A 22,194-nucleotide genomic window follows, 5' to 3' on the forward strand; every position below is an offset into this window, starting at 1 on the left:
ATTTTGTGTTTGTGTGCGTGTGGCTCAACCAAAAAGTGCAGAAGGCTCAAGATGGGGGCTCTCAAATGTTCACTGGATGCCATTTCAGCAAGCAACTTTTGAGATCAGTGTTGACAATGGCCATTGTCATCACTATGTATAACAAAACATTTGCTTGTTGGAATGGCAGTCATTGGTATTTCACCTCTAACAACAGATAGAGCTCCTATAATGTGTCGTAAGTGCTCTATAACCTTTTAAAGGAACACGTTGCCTTGGATCGGACGAGTTGGTCTATAAAAGGCGTTTGAAAACGTTTGTTATAAAATGCATATGGTTAGAAAGATGTTGTAAAAGTAGAATATAATGATCCACACAACTATCACTCAAAATTGCACGGTTTTCCTTTTACGTCGCGAACTAACACGGTCGGCCATTTATGGGAGTCAAAAATTTGACTCGCATAAATGGCCGACCGTATTAATCGACGAGGTGAAAAGAAAACCACACTATTTCGAGTGATACTTGTGTGGATCATTGTATTCTACTTTTACAACATCTTTCTACCCATATGCATTTTATAACAAACGGTTACAGAACGCTTTTCAAAGACCAACTCGACCGACCCCAGGCAACGTGTTCCTTTAAAGGCACTGTACACGTTTGGTAATTGTCAAAGACCAGTGTTCTCACTTGGTGTATCCCATCATAAGGATAAAATAACAAGCCTGTGAAAATTTGAGCTCAATTGGTCATCGGAGTTGCGAGAAAATGATGAAAGAAAAAACACCTTTGTTTGACAAATTTGTGTGCTTTCAGATAGGAATAAAAGACTTCTAGCTAGAAGTCTTTTATTATTTTAGTAAGAAATTACCTCTTTCTCACAAACCACATTACTTCAGAGGGAGTTGTTTCCCACGATGTTTTATACTATCCACAGCTCTCCAATGCTCGTTACCAAGTCAGTTTTTAAGTTAATATTTGTTTTGAGTAATTACCAAACATGTACCTTCCCTTTAAGGGCAAATCAATTTGTGGGAGGGTAGGGTGATTTATGAGGGTTCTTTACAAGTTATAATTATTGGCAATTTCAAAAAGGAATGCTGCAGTTTTGAAATACAGCAGGTATATTTGCCTCCAGTTCAAGTCCTTGAATGTTGTCCAAGTAAAAAAATATACATCTGATGGGCGTGGTCTCAGGACCAAACCCTCAAGCAATGCTGGACCTCTGCTCATCATCACCAGCTGGGCCCAATTTCATAGAGCTGCTAAGCACAAAACTTTGCTTAGCATGAAATGTTTGCCTTAATACCAGTATCAAGCAATATGCAACAAAATGGAAATTTGGTTGGTAATCCTGTTTTTATCACAGAAGAAATTTCATGCTAAGCAAATGTGCTTATCAGGTCTATGAAATTGGGCCCTGAGCATTGCAAGAATTGTTCTTGGAGGAGGCATTTGCTAAGAGTGGAGTGTCTTTGTACCACAGGGTCTTTAAATAACATTATGGCAGAGGTCTTTTTTCACAACCGTCGGACTCTTTGATAACTATAAAAAAAATACTAATTGTAAAAGATTACAATATTGTGAGAGTGAAATTATGGGGGAACTTCTATTTCCAAAAAATGTGTTTTTGAAATGTTTGAAATGTTTGAGCATCCTCCAACTTATAAAGGATGGATTGGTTATCCTGCAGACATGAGGGATAATACCCATTGTAAGTGTAATACCCAATTTTTGACAATTATTTTAAGGGCGAGGCAAAAATTACCCTCGCCACCCCCCCCCCCTCCCCCCGCCCCTTTAGGCTCAATTAATTAATTGTACACGACCGCTCTTGACCACCGCTCTTGGCGTATAGCGCCCTCTATTGTTAATAAATGAAATACCGCGGTTTAGATTTAAAGATGGCGGCCCCCTTGAACTGAATTTGATTGCCAACAACATATGTATTTTAGCAGCAATAGCCACATGGACATCTGAAAGTGTGGTTTTCCTGCAGATACTCATCCTAGCTAGACCACAGCTCAGTGGAAACATGAACTCGGGCAAGAAAATAGAAGTGAATTCTTCCTCGGTAAGAGACCTCTTTCTTGAAATTCAAGTTGAATTGATTGTTTTGTTGTTGTTCGTTGATCTGTCAGTTTCATGCTGTATCGATGAATGTAATTCCACTGTGGCTTCCACCACTGCACCAGTTTAAAATTAATACATTATGATTGCAACTCTCCTGCTGAACACAGACTCAGGACATAGTCAGCAGATAACCTCCTCTTACTTTATTATGAAGCTTATCACTAAAAACAGTTTACTCTGGTTTTATTTTAATAAAAAATGTAATTTTTAAGAAGTAGGGCCTACTACCTAGATTCCTAGAACATTGAAAAAGTTACCAAAACCAGTGACTCAATAGCTCAACGTTGTGTGTATTAAACTTACAATACGTAGACCAATAATGGCAGTAGTAGTAGTAGCCCCATAAAAAGTGCCAATAAAATATGCTGGCCCTATATGGATATGCCCAAGTACATACAGGTTCAGTGAGATGAAATAATTTTTCAAATAAAAAACCAAGTTTTTATGCTGAGATTTTAACCCAATTCATATCGCTCAATGAACATCGTTGGCGCTATAATAATGAATGATGTTCACAAATGATCACAAGCCGTGATTTTATTCATTGGATATTCCTTTTGTGTCACTAAGTACGTATGCCTATCGCTGTTTTACTCCGCGCTGCTTGCTGCTGATTCACATTCCCCTGTTGTGGGGCTATGGATATTACCGCCAAAGATAGCCCACCTTGTTGAGCTGTAAATGGCTCTCTTTTAACATCGGTCTCATCACAGTCGACATTACACTGTTATGAGACTGATGTTAAGAGTTAGCCAGTAACACTGTTACTAACAGCTCAACAAGGTGGGCTACGCCAAAGACTACTCATCTGCCATCTGCAAACATGGCAGCGAAGGTGTTAATTGACTGCTTGCTAGCTCCAAAATGTTATCATAAAATCACTAGGCCTACAAATGGATTGGCACATTTTTTGTTAATGTGCTTTTCCAAAATGAACTGCAGTAAGTAAAAACTGGGAAAAACCTTTGGCATAAAAAGTTGGGTTTCTATTCAAAAAATGATTTCAGCTCCCGTATTACAAGGGCGTACTAGCAGAGGGAGTCAAGCATATTGGCACAGTTTACAGGGCTAGTCATGAACGTACCGGTACTTTTAAGTATTGAGGAATGTATTGTAGATGAATCCAGTCATTGTTTTTCTGAGATTTGTTCATCTTTTTCTTCCACATGTGTTTTCTCATCAAATTTAGCTTTTATTTTACATTTCTCCAATACCAATCTCCCTCACAGCAGCAGTGTATCTGGCAATGAAACATGTATTTGTGGACAAAAGTTTATTTCAGCACACTTACAATTTTGGCCCACTGGCTGACACAAATTTTACCTCCATGCTTTTGAAGCACCCCAATTTTTTTGTCTAATGTCTAAGTTCACACTACTAAAACAGCATATGCTGTATTTAAAAAAAGTCATTGGACTTTAATAAATGCGTACTCTTAAATTCTTCTTTTGCAGCTTGTGGGTTTGAAGGCGGAGTTATTCCGGAAGCAAGAGGCACTCCGCAAAGAACGACTTCAACAGAACTCCACTACAGTCAAGGCTAAACCTGTTCCTAAGGTAGGCTTGGCCTCAGAAGAACTGAAGACCTGCCATTTTCCGACATCCCTATCTGACCGATTTTTTATCAAAGTAATTTTTTTTTTTGGAGGTTGAACAAAAACTAATTACTGGAGTGAGATTTGAGCCTGTGACCTCCAGATTAACATGCCAGCACCAAGTCTTTCAACTGAGCAACAAGCACTACTGTTGGCGGTCTCCCTGTCTTGTCATTATCTTTATTTTTGGGGTGCCATTCAGCCGTATAGCCAGGAATAACACTCAAGTTAACATTTCAAGACCTGCTCAAGTAAAGTAGTCTCTGTTCAACAACTAATTATTTAAAAAGTTAACGGCGTTTTGAACCTAAAATGACCAGCATTTTGAGGTACACTTTTTGAATACATAAAACAGATTGTACATGTACGACCTTGGCACTGAAAGCGTCACGTGGTAATTTGTCTTCATTTCTTTTTCTTTCCTTTTTTCCCTCTTACAGAAAGCAAGTATCTGGACCAAGAAGAATGCTGGAGTCCAGTCCCGAGCTGAGAAGGATAAAGTTCTCACAGCGGAAGAAGAAAATGCATTGGATAAATCAAGGTAATTAAATTGTTGACTCCCATAAATGGCCGACGGTGTTAGTTCACACAGTAAAAGGAAAACCACGCAATTTCGAGGCAAATTTGTGTGGATCATTGTATACTACTTTTAAAACATCGTTCCAACCATATGCATTTTATTTTAAAAAAAACGGTTACACATGCTTTTTATAGACCAACTCCTCCGATCCAAGGCAACGTGTTTCTTTATATCAGATAAATGTTTCACTCCCTAAAAGTTGGAGGGGGAGTCAGCCTGCTCTACCAGCCATGCTCCTAGTGGATGATAGCCATGCCTACATCCTTAGGGACTGTGAAGGGGGTAACCCTGTTTCAGCCCTAGGAGTAGGTGACTCCTAGTGGATGATACCCATGCCTACATCCTTAGGGACTGTGAAGGGGGTAACCCTGTTTCAGCCCCAGGAGTAGGTGGCTCCTAGTGGATGATACCCATGCCTACATCCTTAGGGACTGTGAAAGGGGTAACCCTGTTTCAGTCCCAGGAGTAGGTGGCTCCTAGTGGATGATACCCATGCCTACATCCTTAGGGACTGTGAAGGGGGTAACCCTGTTTCAGCCCCAGGAGTAGGTGGCTCCTAGTGGATGATAGCCATGCCTACATCCTTACGGACTGTGAAGGGGGTAACCCTGTTTCAGCCCTAGGAGTAGGTGACTCCTAGTGGATGATACCCATGCCTACATCCTTAGGGACTGTGAAGGGGGTAACCCTGTTTCAGTCCCAGGAGTAGGTGGCTCCTAGTGGATGATACCCATGCCTACATCCTTAGGGACTGTGAAGGGGGTAACCCTGTTTCAGCCCTAAGAGTAGGTGGCTCCTAGTGGATGATACCTATGCCTACATGGCATAAAAAGTTGGATTTCTATTCAAAGAATGGTTTCAGCTCCTTTAAAACCTTGCAGGGTCGGTGCCGTATGATAAAGGCCCTCGCCTTCGTCACGGGCCTTTATCACACGGCAAGACACTGCCGGTTCTACCATGAAAGATTGTGTCGCTACTCTTTTATTCCCTTATTTTTCTGTGGTTGTGTTTTCAGGAAAGCCTTAGAGGCCAAGACGAAGCTCTATGAGCAGATGTCAAAAGGAGCCATTCTGACACCAGGTAAATAAAAGAGTTGCACACTTACGCTTTAGTCCCTGAAAAAGTTAAAAACAAAACTTGTGACTTTTAGCGCTACCCTTTCCAATCGGAGCTATGAGCCCATCTGTAAATACAGCAGATGTCAACACACTTTCAAGGATTAGAAACAGAACTCAGGGTTTGTTTGATTAGCTTCCCCGGGTCGGGGGACTATAGTTTACTATTGTTGACCATTGGGCGATTTTGCCTGGTAACAATGATGTATTGTATGCAAAGGTAACCATGGAACAAATCAAATTTTGCCCCATTTCTAAAAGAAATGAGATTTCCACATGGTGTTACCGCAAACATCTATCTTAGTTACATGTATACTTCCAACATGCAAAGTTTGAAATCCTTCTTGTAGTTATGTTGTCACATTCCGTCTTACACAGAGGACGATGTTGCAGATCACTTCCTGGTGGACTTTGAGAAGAAGGCCATCAGTGACATGAAGGAGAAGAGAAGACTCAAGGAGGAGGAAGAGGAGGCAGCAAGGGCGGGGCCAGAGTATGAGATGGGAGCCACGGATGTACCTGGCCCTGTCAACCCTCTAGACCAATGGTAAGGAAGTCATCCAGGGAGGGGGAGGGGGAAAACAGGAGGCAGCAAGGGCAGGGCTTGAGTATGAGATGGGGGCCACGGATGTACCTGGCCCTGTCAACCCTCTAGACCAATGGTAAGGAAGTCATCCAGGGAGGGGGAGGGGGAAAACAGGAGGCAGTAAGGGCGGGGCTGGAGTATGAGATGGGGGCCTCAGATGTACCTGGCCCTGTCAACCATCTAGACCAATGGTAAGGAAGTCATCCAGGGAGGGGGAGGGGGAAAACAGTGGGCAGCAAGGGCGGGGCTGGAGTATGAGATAGGGGCCACCGATGTACCTGGCCCTGTCAACCTTATAGACCAATGGTAAGGAAGTCATCCGGGGGGGAGGGGGGGGGGGGAGAAAATCATCTGGGGTTTTGGGTCGAGGCATTGGGACTTTTAATTTATATCCGAGTATCTCTATGTAGAAAAGTGTGAATAAAATCCAACATTTTTCTTCATGCACTTTTAGAGGGGCTTGTACACTTGTGAAATTGTTGATAATTGTCTGTACTTAATTGTCCTTGTCTTTTCTTTTCTTCTTCTCAGGGTGGACTATGTGGACACCTTAGGACGCTCAAGACGATGTATGAAGAAAGATCTTCCTCAGCTAATCAACATGGATAAACGTCTTAATCCTCAGGCATTCAAGTAAGTCCATATTAACATCGATTGTAAAGCAAGCGAATGTCCTGGTCTAGGTCTCATTCTTGGAGTTACATTGTAGGTCTTGGTCTTGGCCTCGAATTTGGAGGGAAGGTTTCAGTCTTGGTCTTGATCTTAAAAAAAAGGTTGTGTTCTGATTTTGATCTTGGAGGGAGGTCTTAGTCTTGGTTTCATCGAGGAGGACTAGGTCTCGATCTTCTCATGACTCACTGCACTTCCACAGTGTCTCAACATTTTGTCCAGTCTACTCTAGTCATCACCAGCGCTAACACCACCTTTTAACTCTACCGGTTTTTGTTTGAAAATCTCGGGGAGAAGGAAGACAAATAGAAAGCTATGAACCAAGAATCACCTCCAGATTTTCTCTCTAGTGATAATAATTTCTGTTGGCATGTGGCCTTAAAAGATTGAGAAAGAGGAGACTGTTAAATCAGCCATGATGGGAAGAATACTGCCCTTTGGTGGCGGAGTATTTGTGACTTTGTCACAAATACTTGGGCACCCACGTTAGGCGTTGATTTAGGTGCAATCTGGTCTAGCTAGGCATCAGCTAGACCAGAGTTCACCTCATTCAACAGTTAGTGCTTGCGCAATGGCCACTTGCGAAAAGACCTTTTCGCAAATACCACTCCACAAGCACAGACTGTTGAATGAGGTGTATTGTGGGATAGATATGGCTCAAATTTGATCACCAGCTAGATCACAATGCACCTAATTCCAAGCTATACGCGCGCGCCCCAGTTTTTGCAAAAAGGTTTATGATGGATAGGACTGCCGCCCTCTAGCGGCGGGTGGAGATGTGATGCTTGACTTTACCTGTTTTTGTTTTGCATATCGTAGAGAGAAGGACGACAAGGAGAAAGCTACGAAGCAAGAGGCACTGCCAGATCTTCTCTCTAGTGACATGCATCGGGAGATGATGAGGAAGAAATGGGAGGCAGAGGAGGAAGAGATGAGGAGCCGAGGTCCGGGTCCTCTTCACTACCAGAACCTCAAGTTTGATGGTAAGAAGAGGGATTTACTTCCTGAGTCCGAAGGCCGAGGGAAAAAGGCCCCTCTTCTGGTCACTCACAGGCCCGAGGGGGAATAGACGTACGCTAGTTACTGAATTATGCCAGTCAATATATGTTTTATAACACAGCTCGGTTTTAAATGTGAAATAAGAACAGAAATCTGGAAAAGAAAGAACATTTTGTAGTTGCTGTTCACGGTTCAAGTTCACTATTTTCAAAGACTAGTGCCCGCTCGGGCACTAGTTCCCGCAAACACGCGCACGCGAGCACTAGACTATATATAAGTTTATCCCACGTGACTGTGTTTTAGCCAACCAGAATGCAGAACAAGCAAGAGGTGTGTTATAAATTAAAATAGTGCAAAGTGATCACAGAAAAGTGGTTAATACAAGATTCAAACACATTTTTCTTGAGAGTGATAACCTTTTTTTGTGTGTTCATTTTCATCTTAATGTTGTATTTGTTCAGAGGTGAGAGAGATGGGCGTCGGCTACTTCGACTTCTCAAAGGATGAGGGAGAGAGACAGAGTCAGATGGAGATGTTGAGTCATCTTAGAGACGAGGTAATAAGATGAAGTGATTTTTGTGTCGCTAAAAGTAAGAGCTCATTTACAGTCGATCAAGTTTTATTTTCGACTTGTGAGATAGTAAACTATATCGCTACACAATACCTTTATTTACTCATTCAAAAGTTAGTGTGGAGATTTGCATGGTGTAAGTGGGGGTACATTTCTATGGGAAAATAGTTGAGGTGATGTTTTCTCTGCAACCTTACTGGTTTGTACAGTACCTTGCGGGTAAACACTAGGGTAGGTGTCACAACCCACAGCTCACAACTCGCAATCCACAGCCCATAGCCCCTTAAGGCCCAGTCCCACTGCAGCGATAACGTGAACGATAACGATAACGACGCCAAGAGAACGCATTCTATTGGTTGAATGAGCGTGTGTGTATACTGCATGGAGCAATTCAACCAATAGAACTTGTTCTCTTTGCGTCGTGATCATTATCGATGACCAATTGAGTCAACATTTTCACAGACTATGCATATGTTGCGATACACCCAGTGAGAAGACTGGTCTTTGACAATTACCAATAGTATCCAGTGCCTTGGTGAGGTTTGTGTTAGCACCATGTGTAAATCTCTTTTGAGTAGAGTTGGTTCTGAGAAGAACCGTTGGTTGACAACTCAACGATTGTCAACCACCAGTTCTTTTCAAAACCAACACTAAGAGAGATATACACAAACCTTCCATCATGGAATAAATTAGATGCGATCAGGGAAAACCCATCACACGGTGAAATGGATAATTTTTTTAGTTACATCTATGTACATGAACTTAAGAGGACACTCTGCTCTGTTCAAAACTGTTTTATTTTTAGTGGTAGGATGTCCACAACTCAAGTTACGCTCTAATGAAGTTCGTAAGACCAAGGGTGGATTTCACAAAGAGTTGAGACTTGTTTTATCTCGAGTTAGGACGAGTTACTCGTCAGTTTGTAATATCTTCTAGGACTAGTCTTAAGTTAGGAATACTCCTAACCCTTTATGAAATTGACCCAGTTGGCCTTGGTTTGAGAAATCAAGCTTTAAAGTTCCAAATGCACATTGATACAGATGTTTTTCAAGAATACAATTGGAATATCGTTTTGTGCGATCGATTCTTTTTTCAGACGCTTGATCAGAGAACCAAGAGTGAGCAGCTCAAAGCGAAACGCAAAGCGGCCTTGAAGGCCCGACTGGATAAAGTGAAGCAGCGTAAGAGAGCAAAGGGGGAGATAGTTGAGGAGGAGGGTGATAAGGACCATCAGGAGGAGGAGGAAGATGCGAGGATAAAGGAGGAGGCAGAATCAGTAAGACGGAGACAGAAGGAGGAGGATGAGAAGAGGTTAGCGGAGAGGCTGAGCAAGACTGCGCCAGCGAGACCTTGGGATATCGGAAAAGGTAGGGTAGTCTTCTTCATCTGCTTTTTCTTCTTTCTGTGTTTGGTGTCGTTTTCTTGATGCGGAAGGCTCTAGCAAAGTATTAGACTCAAAGTACATGAAAGCCATGTTCCCATTGGACTTTTCCTTCAGCTGTCACGTGGAAATTTACTGTGACTGGCCTTTGAGTAATTCTACAGTGCATTACCACCAAGACTTATATTCCGTGGTCGCGGTAGGTTTACAGCGAGGAGCTGTTCCCAAAATAAGCAACAGTGTTTTATGGGGGGAGGGAGGTTTCTGAATGTGGTGTTCTAGTACTTTATAGAACAGGGGTGCGTTTTGGCGGTCATAACTCGTAACTTTTCTAGTCAATGGCCAGTGGTTAACCCATGGTAAGTTCAAACCGGTATTAGTTGCGATCGCCAAAACGCACCCCTGATGTCAACTGAAGATATTGAAGAACTTCTATAATTTTTATAATTAGGTAGCTTTCAAATAAAACTAACAATTTGTTTGAATTGTTTTTAACTCTTTATTTATAAACAGAAGAGTCGCAATGGGACAAGGTGAAGAAGCAAGTACGTGAAGAGCGCCCTCAAGAGTTTGCTCCTCCACAGCAGTACAACTGGATGACGCCATCGACGAGACAAACTCCAAAGAAGAGCAAGTTTGCATCCACGGAAAGTTACGGCGACACGCTTAACACGTCAAAACAGCCGCAGGAGTTAGCTCCTCCAAATACTTCTGCAAAGTGGAACATGAGACAGGGTGTGTCTGCAAGTACTTCCGAAGAGGGGAATTCGTTAGAGTCCAAGAAATCTGAGGATCAAGGAAGACAGGCTGGGGAATCGAACCAAGAACCGCAAAGAAATGGAGAAGATTTCCGACGCGGAGGGATCGGAGCTAAGGTAGTTACTGAGGACTCTATAGCACAAGCTTTGTCTTTCTTCCGTAGTAAGGCAAAGAAGTAGGACTCTATATGCACAATTTGTAAATTCACCAATATTTTAAAAGGAAAACACTTGTCAAAAGTAATACTGATTTTTCAGGTTGTATTATTAAAACCTCAGAGATTTACAAAGGGGTTCCCCCAAAGCAGATTCTTTTCCAAGGTGTAAGTCTATGTTTATTGAGGGCAAAAAGTGACAAAATCTCAAGCATTTTTATCAATTTTTGGCCAAAAATATGAAGAAACAAAACGGTCGTTTTACCAAACTTTTACCCCAAAAGTGAAAAAAATGACAAGGGGTAAGTCTAGTTGTTTTATCAAATGCTAACCCAAAAAAGAAACAAAAATTAGAAGGGGGTAAGTCCAGTTGTTTTATCAAATTTAAGCCCAAAATTGGAGGGAAAAAAACACTAGTCCAGTCGTCGTAAAAATTTTTTAGCCCAAAATTAAAAAAGAAACTATAAGGGTAAAGTCCAATCGTTTTATCTTTTGAACTGAGCCTTGTGAACTTCCGCTTGAAACAAATCTACAAAGCTATATATAGCCTTGTGTACTTGTCAAATGTTGCTTGAAAAAGTCTACACGGACTTCAGTGTAGGCCTACTTGTCAAATTTTGTTTTCAGTTTGTAGCTCGAATTGTAATATTTTGGTATTATTTTCTTAAAGTTAATTAAGGTTAAAGTAAATTTGTGCAAAGAGTTAGTCAAAGTGACGACCAGGCTTTCAGGGGAATCAAAGTCTGGCCGAAACCAGCGTGGTGATCACCCATTAGAACCCTTCAGGGACTTGCCGCTCCGGTCCCTCCTTTACTCTCCCACACGGTAAATTCATCCACACCTTATTTGGGGATAGATATGACGGACCCCAATCCATTACTGGTGCAAGCAGTAAAAGTCATGTCCACCTGGTGCGGGTAGGATTCGAACCGATGTCCCAGCTCTGGATTGCACGCACAATGGAACTATTCAGTACACCGTGGTCGCCACAGTGCCCGCTGGTGTTTGGAGAGGATTCTTATACTACTTGAACTGCAAAAAAACACATGGTATTAAGTGCAAATTTTTCTTGAAAGTTTTTATGTCTAAAGAAAGGTAATACGTTTGTAGCTTTGGGTTCATGACTTGGCTGACAGTGGACACTATTGGTAATTATTGTCAAAGACCAGTCAAGTCACTTGCTGTATCTCAATATATGCATAAAATAACAAACTTGTCGTTGAAGTAGCGAAATAATGAAAGAAAAAACACCCTTGTCACACAAAGTTGTAGTCGCTTAGATGGTTGATTTTGAGACCTCAAATTCTAAATCTGAGGTCTCAAAATCAAATTCGTGGAAAGTTATTTCTTTCTCGAAAACTGCATCACTTCAGAGTGAGCAGTTTCTGACAATGTTTTTTACCAGCAACCTCTCCCCATTACTCGTTAACAAGTAAGGTAACTCTGACTTTTTACATTTGTTTGTTCATTGCCTTTTTATGGTGTTATAATTTTGTTGATTGTCTCGTATTGGTGTTTGTCATTGTTTGTGTTTGTCGTTCTTATTGTACAACGTAATTTTGCTGTGTTTTGCTTACTCTTTTAGGCGTAATGTTTATAATATGTAAAACACTGTACAGCATTTTGAGATTTTTTATGTAAGACGCTATATTAAAAATAAATTATTATTATTAAGGTTTTTTGCTGATAATTATTTTGAGTAATTACCAATATTGTCCACTGTCTTTAACGCTCATTAAACGCCATCACGGAGGTCCTCCATTCATGATGCCATTGATGTACTTTTTACATCGAACTTATTTATTATCTAACTTTAAAAATAACTATGGGGAAAATTTGCTACAAACAGTGGGTGAAATTCAAGAGGCGCAGGATGGAAGTTTGGGACATCAAAACGTTATTGCTTGATTTTAGGCGTATTTGCAACGGTCTCCTTCACTTGTCTGCTCTTGCAAACGCCAGTTGAAGTATCCAAGAATTGCGAGCGAGTCTAGAATTAGAAACTTCAAACCAAAAACAATTTGATAATCCCCCAACAGCAACTAAAATAACTTTTTATGCCCCTCCTACTTTTTTTTATTATTAATTATTATGTAAACTTACCCCGTGGTTAAAAATAACAAAATTAATTTTAACATAAAAATAGCAAGGGGCAAAAACTCCTTTTTACAGCATAATCACGATTAAAGAAAATCATATAATATTATTTTTTTGTTTTTTGGCATCTGTGTGAGTGACAACTTTTGTAATGTTCTAGGGATTATTTTAAACAAATTTAAAGCGATTTTTGTTTAGTAGTGGTAAGGGATTTCTGTCTTAGATAGTGATGAGGTGTGGTTCGTATGGGGGATAATGTTTGTTGAATTTCATTGTTTATCCTGTTGCGCTTGGTATTTTTAACCAGAATTAATCAAAATCACCCAGCAGGTGTATCATTTAAAACTCATTAACTTTGCGCGGGAAACTCCACAATCCGCCGACAGAGGGCGCGATTCCTATTTTAATACCTAGTCAGATACCCTAAACCAAATTCAATACTGAAGGTATAGACGAAGTCAAGCTTGATAAATCACGTGTGTCCCATTCAGAAACGCATGCGGTATCAGAATTTCTCAAAAACATGGACGGAGAGGAATGACTAGCTTCTTCGAGAGAATTTTGCCCGCATTTGGCTCCGTTTTACCGTTTCTTGAAAAAGGAACGGTAGTTATGAAATGCAAAACATGTCCTCACAAAGTAGATGTAAAAAGTAAGTTTGGAATATATATATTTATTGTGGAAACCGGAGCTTGTAAAATTGTGTGTGATAGCCCCCTTGACTTGTGCGTTATTTATAAAAGGGGTAGGCGGGGTCGGGACGTGGCCAAGGAGGCGGTGGGGGAGGAGGCTGATGCATGATCGCAACACTCAGACTTTGAATATTAACACTCAGATATTAAATACATTAATGCAGATTCAGCTTAATGACTTTGACTCTGATGATGTAAATGACCTGTGACTGATAATTTGTAGTTTTGTTTTTGTTTTGGGGTTTTGTTTTTTTCGTAAAGAAAAAACACATTTATTTATAATATAAATAAAATAGTAGAATATTAATTTCAATATTAATTTTGTAATTTACATTATATCGGTTAATTTACCTCAATGAGAATATCCCTTTGTAAAAATGAGTGATAGTGCCATCCCCCATATGGAAAGTTATCCCCATTGACTGTCTGACTTGTCTTTTTTGGGAAATGAATGTTTCAGATTTTCAAATCTTATGATGAGGCATGGTCTGTGCTGTGCAACCTGCGGGTGCTGGGCACTCGTGATTTCAAAATCGACCGATACACGTTTTTCAAATATTTTAAAATTATTTTGAACAAAATATAACACTTGTGTAAAGTTGTGTTTATAAATATTATCAGTGAATTTGTTTTCCTTTGTATCACTCAGCGGTGACTGCGTACATCACTATCATTAGCAAAGACACCATTTTTTTGAATGAATGAAAAGTCACTTATTGCCTTCCTTCTCATTACAGCTGCATTACATGGTGTGGTCTATCATTCATACCTGCGTCTCAACTCTCGCAAGAATGTTGAAGGTCATCACGAGGTCGTTGGCCAGAAAGACCTAGGACCACTGGTGAGTGAAACACTGGAGTTTTATCTTAGGAAATATCAAAATTGTTTAGGTTAGGGTTCGTACTTTATTGTTGTTTAACTGCGTATACTATAACCACCAAAATATTTTGTTTTTATTTTTTCTTTCAGAGGTTTCATTATTTATATTAAACTCTGAATGAATAAAAAAAGATGTACAATTAAAATCTGTAAAAAAGGTTCACCACCCACAGGGAAACCTCAGGCCATTTTTAAAATTGGTTTACGAAAAAAAGATGCACAATAGATGAAATTTATTAGGTGATTTATTTCATTTGGTTTCTTTTGTAGAAAAGAAGCCCAAAAATATTTTAGTTCACTACTTTATTTTAGAAAAGAAACCAAAACAAATCAGTGTAAAGGGTTTGCCATCTGTAGGGGAACCTCTGGTCAATTATGAAATTGTTTGAAAGATAAATGCACAATTTTGTTTTGAATAAAAGCTGGCTTATCATTTGACAAATTTTGAAAAAAGCAACTCCCAAAGTTCTTTGTTTGTACTTGTTAACTATACTTCAGAGGTTTTATCCCTCTGAAAAACAGCAAAATTCTGTGATAATGGGTTCGCCACCCGTAGGGAAACTTCTGGCCAATTTTTAAACTGATTAATTGAAAAATGTACAACTTCATTTTAAAAGGTGATTTTTTTTTTATTTATAATGTTGTTATTTTTGAAAATTACCCTCTCCCCCCAAATATTTGGTTAGAAATAGTTATATTTCAGAGGTTTTATATTTAACTCTTAAGAAGAGCAAACTTCAGTGATATGGGTTAGCCACCCATTGTGAAACCCCTGGCAAATTTGTTAACTGTTTGATTGAGAATTGCGCCACTTCAAATTAAAAGTTGACATTTGGTAAATTAAAAAAAAAACTTAACCCCCCCCCCCTCCAATATTGTGTTATACAAATAGGTTCGTTTCATTTCAGAGGTTTTATATTTTACCTGTGAAAACAGCAAAAGTCTATGACAAGGGGTTCGCCACCCATAAGGAAACCCCTGGCCAATTTTAATGTTTGGAAAAAAAGCAATAAAAATTGTATCAAAACCTTTACCTCCCTACTGTGACAGGGTTTGCTTCTTTCTGTTTTCTCGGCAAGTAGAACCAGTATACCTATTTTGCTGAAACAGAAGAGCCAAAATTCATTGACAAAGGGTTCGCCACCCGTAAGGAAACCCCTGGCCGATTTTTTAACTGTTTGATTGAAAATTTCGCCACTTAAAATTGAAGTTGACATTTGGTAAATTTTGAAAAATAACTTAAACCCCTCCAAATATTTTGATGTACAAATAGGTTCGTTTTATTTCGGAGGTTTTATATTTTACCTGTGAAAACAGCAAAAGTCTATGACAAGGGGTTTGCCACCCGTAAGGAAACCCCTGGCAATTTTTTTTTTAATGTTTGGAAAAAAAGCAATCAAATTTGTTGTATCGAAATCTTTACCTCGCTACTGTCTGTGACAGGGTTTGCTTCTTTCTGTTTTCTCAGCAAGTAGAGCCAGTATACCTATTTTGCTGAAACAGAAGAGCAAAAATTCAGTGACAAAGGGTTCGCCACCCGTAAGGAAACCCCTGGCCGATTTTTTAACTGTGTTTGATTGAAAATTTCGCCACTTTAAATTTAAGTTGACATTTGGTAAATTTTGAAAAATAACTTTAACCCCTCCAAATATTTTGATGTACAAATAGGTTCGTTTTATTTCAGAGGTTTTATATTTTTCCTGTGAAAACATAGGAGCAAAAATCAGTGACAAAGGGTTCCTGTCCGTAGGGAAACCCCTGGCCAATAATTTGTACATGTTTTTTTAAAAAAAAAACGCAAACATAATTTGTTGATGTATCGAAATCTTTACCTCAGATGAATTCATCGCTACTGTGACAGGGTTTGCTTCTTTCTGTTTTCTCAGCAAGTAAAACCAATTAACCTTTTTTGCTGAAACTTTCACTGTTTTATTTCATCTTTCTAACCATTTGTGAAATCGACCCCAGGATGGTTAGGTTCAAAGGTTCATTTTTTATGTAAGAGCAATGTTTGTTTTTTGGATTTACAGGCATCAAAAGATTGTGTACTCCTGAAGAGAATAAACATCTTAGGATCTGTCTACACTGAGAGGAAGTCGACGCAAGAGCTCACTGGAACAAGGAGATGAAATCACCACCGACGATGACAACGAGGACGATGTCCTGATGCCAGACAGATGTCTTATGAGGAAACCACTTTTTTTACAGTGTTTATTCATTGAAAAGTGCGCCACTTCATATAAGGTGATTTATAAGTTTTGAAAAACAAGCCCCCAAATATTTGGTTTAATATTTTTAACTCTGAAAACAGAAGAGCAAAAATTCAGTGACAAAGGGTTCGCCACCCGTAAGGAAACCCCTGGCCGATTTTTTAACTGTGTTTGATTCAAAATTTCACCACTTCAAATTGCTTTTGGTAAATTTGGAAAAATAACTTTAACCCCTCAAATTATTTTGATATACAAATAGGTTCATTTTAGTTCAGAGGTTTTATATTTTTCCTGTGAAAACGGAGGAGCAAAACTCAGTGACAAGGGGTTTGTGCCCGTAGGGAAACCCCTGGCAAATTTTGTTGACATGTTTGGGAAAAAAAGGAAACATAATTTGTTGATGTATCGGAATCTTTACCTCAGATGGATTCATCGCTACTGTGAAAGGGTTTGCTTCTTTCTGTTTTCTCAGCAAGTAGAACCAATTAAACTTTTTTGCTTAAACTTTCAACGTTTATTTCATCTTTCTAACTCTTTGTGAAATCAACCCCAGGATGGTTAGGTTCAAAGGTTCATTTTTTATGTAAAAGTAATTTTATATTTATTTATTTTTGGAATGACAGGCGTCAAAAGATTGAGTACTCCTGAAGAGAATCAACATCTTCAGATCTGTCTACACTGAGAGGAACTCAACGCAAGAGCTCACTGGAACACGGAGATGAGAGGTCTTACTCATGAGGATGATTTTTTTACTGTGCTTATTCATTGGAAATTGCGCCACTTCATATCAGGTAATTTATAAGTTTTGAAAAATAGGCCCCCAAATATTTGGTTTAACATTTTTAACTCTGAAAACAGAAGAGCAAAACTTCAGTGACAAAGGGTTCGCCACCCGTAAGGAACCCCCTAGTCGATTTTTTAACTGTGTTTTAATAAAATTGCGCCACTTCAAATTGAAAATTGACATTTGGTAAATTTTGAAAAAATAATAGGAAACCTCTCCAAATATTTTGATATACAAATAGGTTAGTTTTATTTCAGAGGTTTTATATTTTATTTGTGAAAACAGCCAAGATCAGTGACAGTCTGTAAGATAATCCCTGGCCTATTATTTTTAAATGTTTGGGAAATAAAGCAAACATAGTTTGTTGATGTATCAAAATCTTTACCTTGGATGGATTCATCGCTACTGTGACAGGGTTTTGCTTCTTTCTGTTTTCTAAGCAAGTAGAACCAATTAACCTATTTTGCTGAAACTTTCACTGTTTTATTTCATCTTTCTAACCACTTGTGAAATTGACCCCAGGATGGTTAGGGTCAAAGGTTCATTTTTAATGTAAAAGTAAATTTGTTGAACATTTTTTTATATTTACAGGCATCAAGAGATTGAGTACTCCTGAAGAGAATCAACATCTTCGGATCGGTCTACACTTATAGATCTCAAGACAAGAGGTCACTGGAACAAGGAGATGAAATCACCACCGGCGACGACGACAACGATGATGACCTAATGCCACAGAAATGTCTTACTGATAAGGAGGCCGATTTTTCGACTGGTGTATTCATTGAAAATGTGCCACTTCATATAAGGTGATTTATAAGTTTTGAAAAACAAGCCCCCCAACTATTTGGTTTTTTATTTTAAACTCTGAAATAGAGGAGCAAAAATTCAGTGACAAAGGGTTCGCCACCCGTAGGGAAACCCCTGGTCGATTTTTTAACTGTGTTTGATTGAAAATTGCGCCACTTCAAATTGAAAATTGACATTTGGTAAATTTTGAAAAATTATAGGAAACCTCTCCAAATATTTTGATATACAAATAGGTTCGTTTTGTTTCAGAGGTTTTATATTTTACCTGTGAAAACAGCCAAAATCAGTGACAGTCTGTAAGATAATCCCTGGCCTATTATTTTTAAATGTTTGGGAAAAAAAGCAAACATAGTTTGTTGATGTATCAAAATCTTTACCTTGGATGGACTCATTGCTACTGTGACAGGGTTTTGCTTCTTTCTGTTTTCTAAGCGAGTAGAACCAATTAACTTATTTTGCTGAAACTTTCACTGTTTTATTTCATCTTTCTAACCACTTGTGAAATTGACCCCAGGATGGTTAGGGTCAAAGGTTCATTTTTAATGTAAAAGTAAATTTGTTAAACATTTTTTTATATTTACAGGCATCAAGAGATTGAGTACTCCTGAAGAGAATCAACATCTTCGGATCGGTCTACACTTATAGATCTCAAGACAAGAGGTCACTGGAACAAGGAGATGAAATCACCACCGACGATGACGACAATGATGACGACCTAATGCCACAGAGATGTCTTACTGATAAGGAGGCCGATTTTTGGGCTGGTGTATTCAGTGAAAAATGTGCCACTTCATACAAGGTGATTTATAAGTTTTGAAAAACAAGCCCCCAACTATTTGGTTTTATATTTTGAAATCTGAAAACAGAAGAGCAAAAATTCAGTGACAAAGGGTTCGCCACCCGTAAGGAAACCCCTGGCCGATTTTTTAACTGTGTTTGATTGAAAATTGCACTTCAAATTGAAAGTCGACATTTAAATTTTGAAAAATAACGTAAACCCCTCCAAATATTTTGATATACAAATAGGTTCGTTTTATTTCAGAGGTTTTATATTTTACCTGTGAAAACAGAAGAACAAAAATCAGTGACAAAGGGTTTGTGTCCGTATGGAAACCCTTGGCCAATATTTTTTTTTAATATTTTGGAAAAAAGCAAACAATTTGTTGATGTATCAAAATTTTACCTCGGCTGGATTCATCGCTACTGTTACAGGGTTTGCTTCTTTCCGTTTTCTCAGCAAGTAGAACCAATTAACCTATTTTGCTGAAACTTTCACTGTTTTATTTCATATTTCTAACCATTTGTGAAATCGACCCCAGGATGGTTAGGGTCAAAGGTTATTTTTTATGTAAAAGTAATTTTTGATTTTTTTTTTGCTTTTTCTGATTTACAGGCATCAAGAGATTGAATACTCCTGAAGAGAATCAACATCTTCGGATCGGTCTACACTGAGAGGAACTCAAGGCAAGAGCTCACTGGAACAAGGAGATGAAATCACCAACGATGACAACGACAACGACGACCACCTGATGCCAGAGAGATGTCTTACTGATGAGGAGGCCGAGCATCCATCCCAGTATGGGTACTTAAATAAGATAAGGATCCTTTATCACTGACAGTGCCATCAGGATTGTCTCAAGAAACAAAATGAGGCTTGACAACGAAATTAAGTCTGGTTCCTTTTTGTTAAATTTTGAGCGGTCCGAGCGGGTTTTGATCGGTATACAGGAACTAGACAAAATGGCCGAACTGTGATAAAGGTGTTTTTAAACTGTCAGTGTTGCTTACATTAGTTTGCGATAACTCGTGCTTTAAAAATGAGTATCTGAAATTGAATTGTTTACCGTCATCAATTGTTGTTATTGATCGATCCTCCCCTAACCCCTGGGGTGGGTTAATCGATTGAAAGAACGAACAAGAAACTTGAGTGCAAACCTTTTATGATAAAAGCCTTCTAGCTCTGTTTAGGATTATGGCATACTTTGTAACTTATGGGTCATGACAAGACTAAAACTCCCTTTCTCCTGAGAGTTGGTCATTGCACAAAAGTCATCCTTGATACTGTTACTACGACACGCCTGATGCATTACGGAGGCAACATTGCCACTGGTCGTTGCCTGGTTTTACATTAGTGGCTTACTGTTGTACCACTACCATTGCACATGAATTTCATCCCTTTCTGCTAGGGATTGGGTCACAGCAAACTTAGTAACGTTTTACATTAGTGGATTACTGTTGTACCACTACCATCACACGTGACTTTCATCCCTTTCTGCTAGGGATTGGGTCACAGCAAACTTAGTAAAGTTTTACATTAGTGGATAACTGTTTTACCACTACCATCACACATGACTTTCATCCCTTTCTGCTAGGGGTTGGGTCACAGCAAACTTAGTAGCGTTTTACATTAGTGGATTACTGCTGTACCACTACCATCACACGCGACTTTCATCCCTTTCTGCTAGGGATTGGGTCACAGCAAACTTAGTAGCGTTTTACATTAGTGGCTTACTGTTGTGCCACTACCATCACACGTGACTTTCTTCCCTTTCTGCTAGGGATTGGGTCACAGCAAACTTAGTAAGGTTTTACATTAGTGGATTACTGCTGTACCACTACCATCACACGCGACTTTCATCCCTTTCTGCTAGGGATTGGGTCACAGCAAACTTAGTAACGTTTTACATTAGTGGATTACTGCTGTACCACTACCATCACACGTGACTTCCATCCCTTTCTGCTAGGGATTGGGTCACAGCAAACTTAGTAGCGTTTTACATTAGTGGCTTACTGTTGTGCCACTACCATCACACGTGACTTTCTTCCCTTTCTGCTAGGGATTGTGTCGCAGCAAACTAAGTGTTGTGGTTCATATGTACATACATGACCTTTTCCCCTTCCTACCTGGGGGAAATGACTGGTACTTTCTATTAATCCACCTGCAGTGTGACCTCTGACCCTTCCTCTGTGGGGTAAGGTTACTGTAAACCTTTGCGCCTGTATGTCAGAAATGGCCGCCATTTTAACTCTGCCCCCCTTCCCACCTGGGGTATTTGTTGCAATAACACAATGATAAACTGAATCATGTGTTGTGAGTTGTTTCTATAGACTAACAGGCCTGTATGTTTTTTTTTTGAAAAGGCAAGGGCACCAGAGCATTTCCTCCTTGGTTAAATGCACCCTATGAGGAAATTGTATATCTGTACTTGATCATTTCAAGGGCACCAAGGCAATGACCAGGGGGCATCGAGGCTTATCGCCTTCGTTGCCTCCGTGAAGTATCAGGCCTGGATTTATTCATGATTGTGCATTTGACTGCATCTGTGATCTAACTTCACAAAAAGAAGACAAATCATTACGTGAAACATTTCGCTTATCATTTAGCAAAATATTTGTGTATTTTACATAAATTATCTTAACACTTTATTGAGACATAACCACGAAATGAGTTCATACAAAACGCGTACACTTTTCATGTAGAACGCTCGACTTTACTTCCCAAAATACAAAATTCTAAACTCTTTTTTTTTTTTTTCTCTCTTGGCAATTTTTTTTCCCGCTACTATTAAAACTTTGCTCACTTTAAAAACTCTTCTTTTCTAGATATAGTGGAATATCTTAGCAAATTTTACAGAAATTTTTGTTTTCCTGTTTAGGAAAACAAAACTTTCTGTAAAACTTGGTTGTGACTCAAATTGTGGGAGTGTCTTTGGTTCTATATTGATACTTTGATGATTGTGAAGCCAAGTACAACTTGCACTCAATACAATTAATGCAAGCGGAACACATCCTAAAGTTGTATTCTTGGGACCAATCCTCATGACATACAAGTACGTCATCATTTTAACTAAATTTATTCCTTTTTGGCACGACATGTTTGGAAAAGTGTGATGCACACCTGTCCAAACTCAAAATGAAATATGAGTACAGCATCAGTTTAACCAAATTTATTCATTTTAGGCATGACATGTTTGGATGAGTGTGATGCACACCTGTCCAAATTCAAAATTAAAAAGTTCAATATTTTTTATGAAACAGTTACAAACTTCATTTGAAAATGTTTTTTTTTCTTCTTTGCAATGCTGCGACAGTAATAGTTAACAGTTCTAAATTTTATTTAGGTTTTTTTTTAATCAGCTGATACAAAAAAAAATCGAATTTCAGAGATAACTTTATTTCAACTCAAGGACTGTAAATGTTGT

The 22,194-nt window shown here is 39.0% G+C and overlaps 1 protein-coding gene across 2 annotated transcripts; it reads left to right on the top strand.

Moving 5' to 3' along the window:
• Positions 1-1,885: 1,885 nt before the first annotated feature.
• Positions 1,886-20,332, top strand: LOC139946929 (coiled-coil domain-containing protein 174-like). 2 transcript variants are annotated; one of them, XM_071944715.1, is made up of 16 exons: positions 1,886-2,056; positions 3,570-3,671; positions 4,150-4,250; positions 5,305-5,369; positions 5,783-5,951; positions 6,522-6,623; positions 7,479-7,642; positions 8,120-8,214; positions 9,326-9,596; positions 10,124-11,572; positions 14,050-14,153; positions 16,222-16,435; positions 17,025-17,192; positions 17,777-17,991; positions 18,576-18,791; positions 19,386-20,332. In XM_071944715.1, the coding sequence occupies exons 1-10, from the start codon at positions 2,018-2,020 to the stop codon at positions 10,546-10,548; spliced, it is 1,533 nt and encodes a 510-aa protein (XP_071800816.1). In that variant the 5' UTR covers positions 1,886-2,017; the 3' UTR covers positions 10,549-11,572; positions 14,050-14,153; positions 16,222-16,435; positions 17,025-17,192; positions 17,777-17,991; positions 18,576-18,791; positions 19,386-20,332. The 2 variants fall into 2 exon arrangements, with proteins under 2 accessions (XP_071800816.1, XP_071800815.1); XM_071944714.1 differs by lacking the exon at positions 18,576-18,791.
• The last annotated feature ends 1,862 nt before the right edge of the window (positions 20,333-22,194 follow it).

Source organism: Asterias amurensis, chromosome 14 (assembly GCF_032118995.1).
Source record: "Asterias amurensis chromosome 14, ASM3211899v1".
Lineage (NCBI taxonomy): Eukaryota > Metazoa > Echinodermata > Asteroidea > Forcipulatida > Asteriidae > Asterias > Asterias amurensis.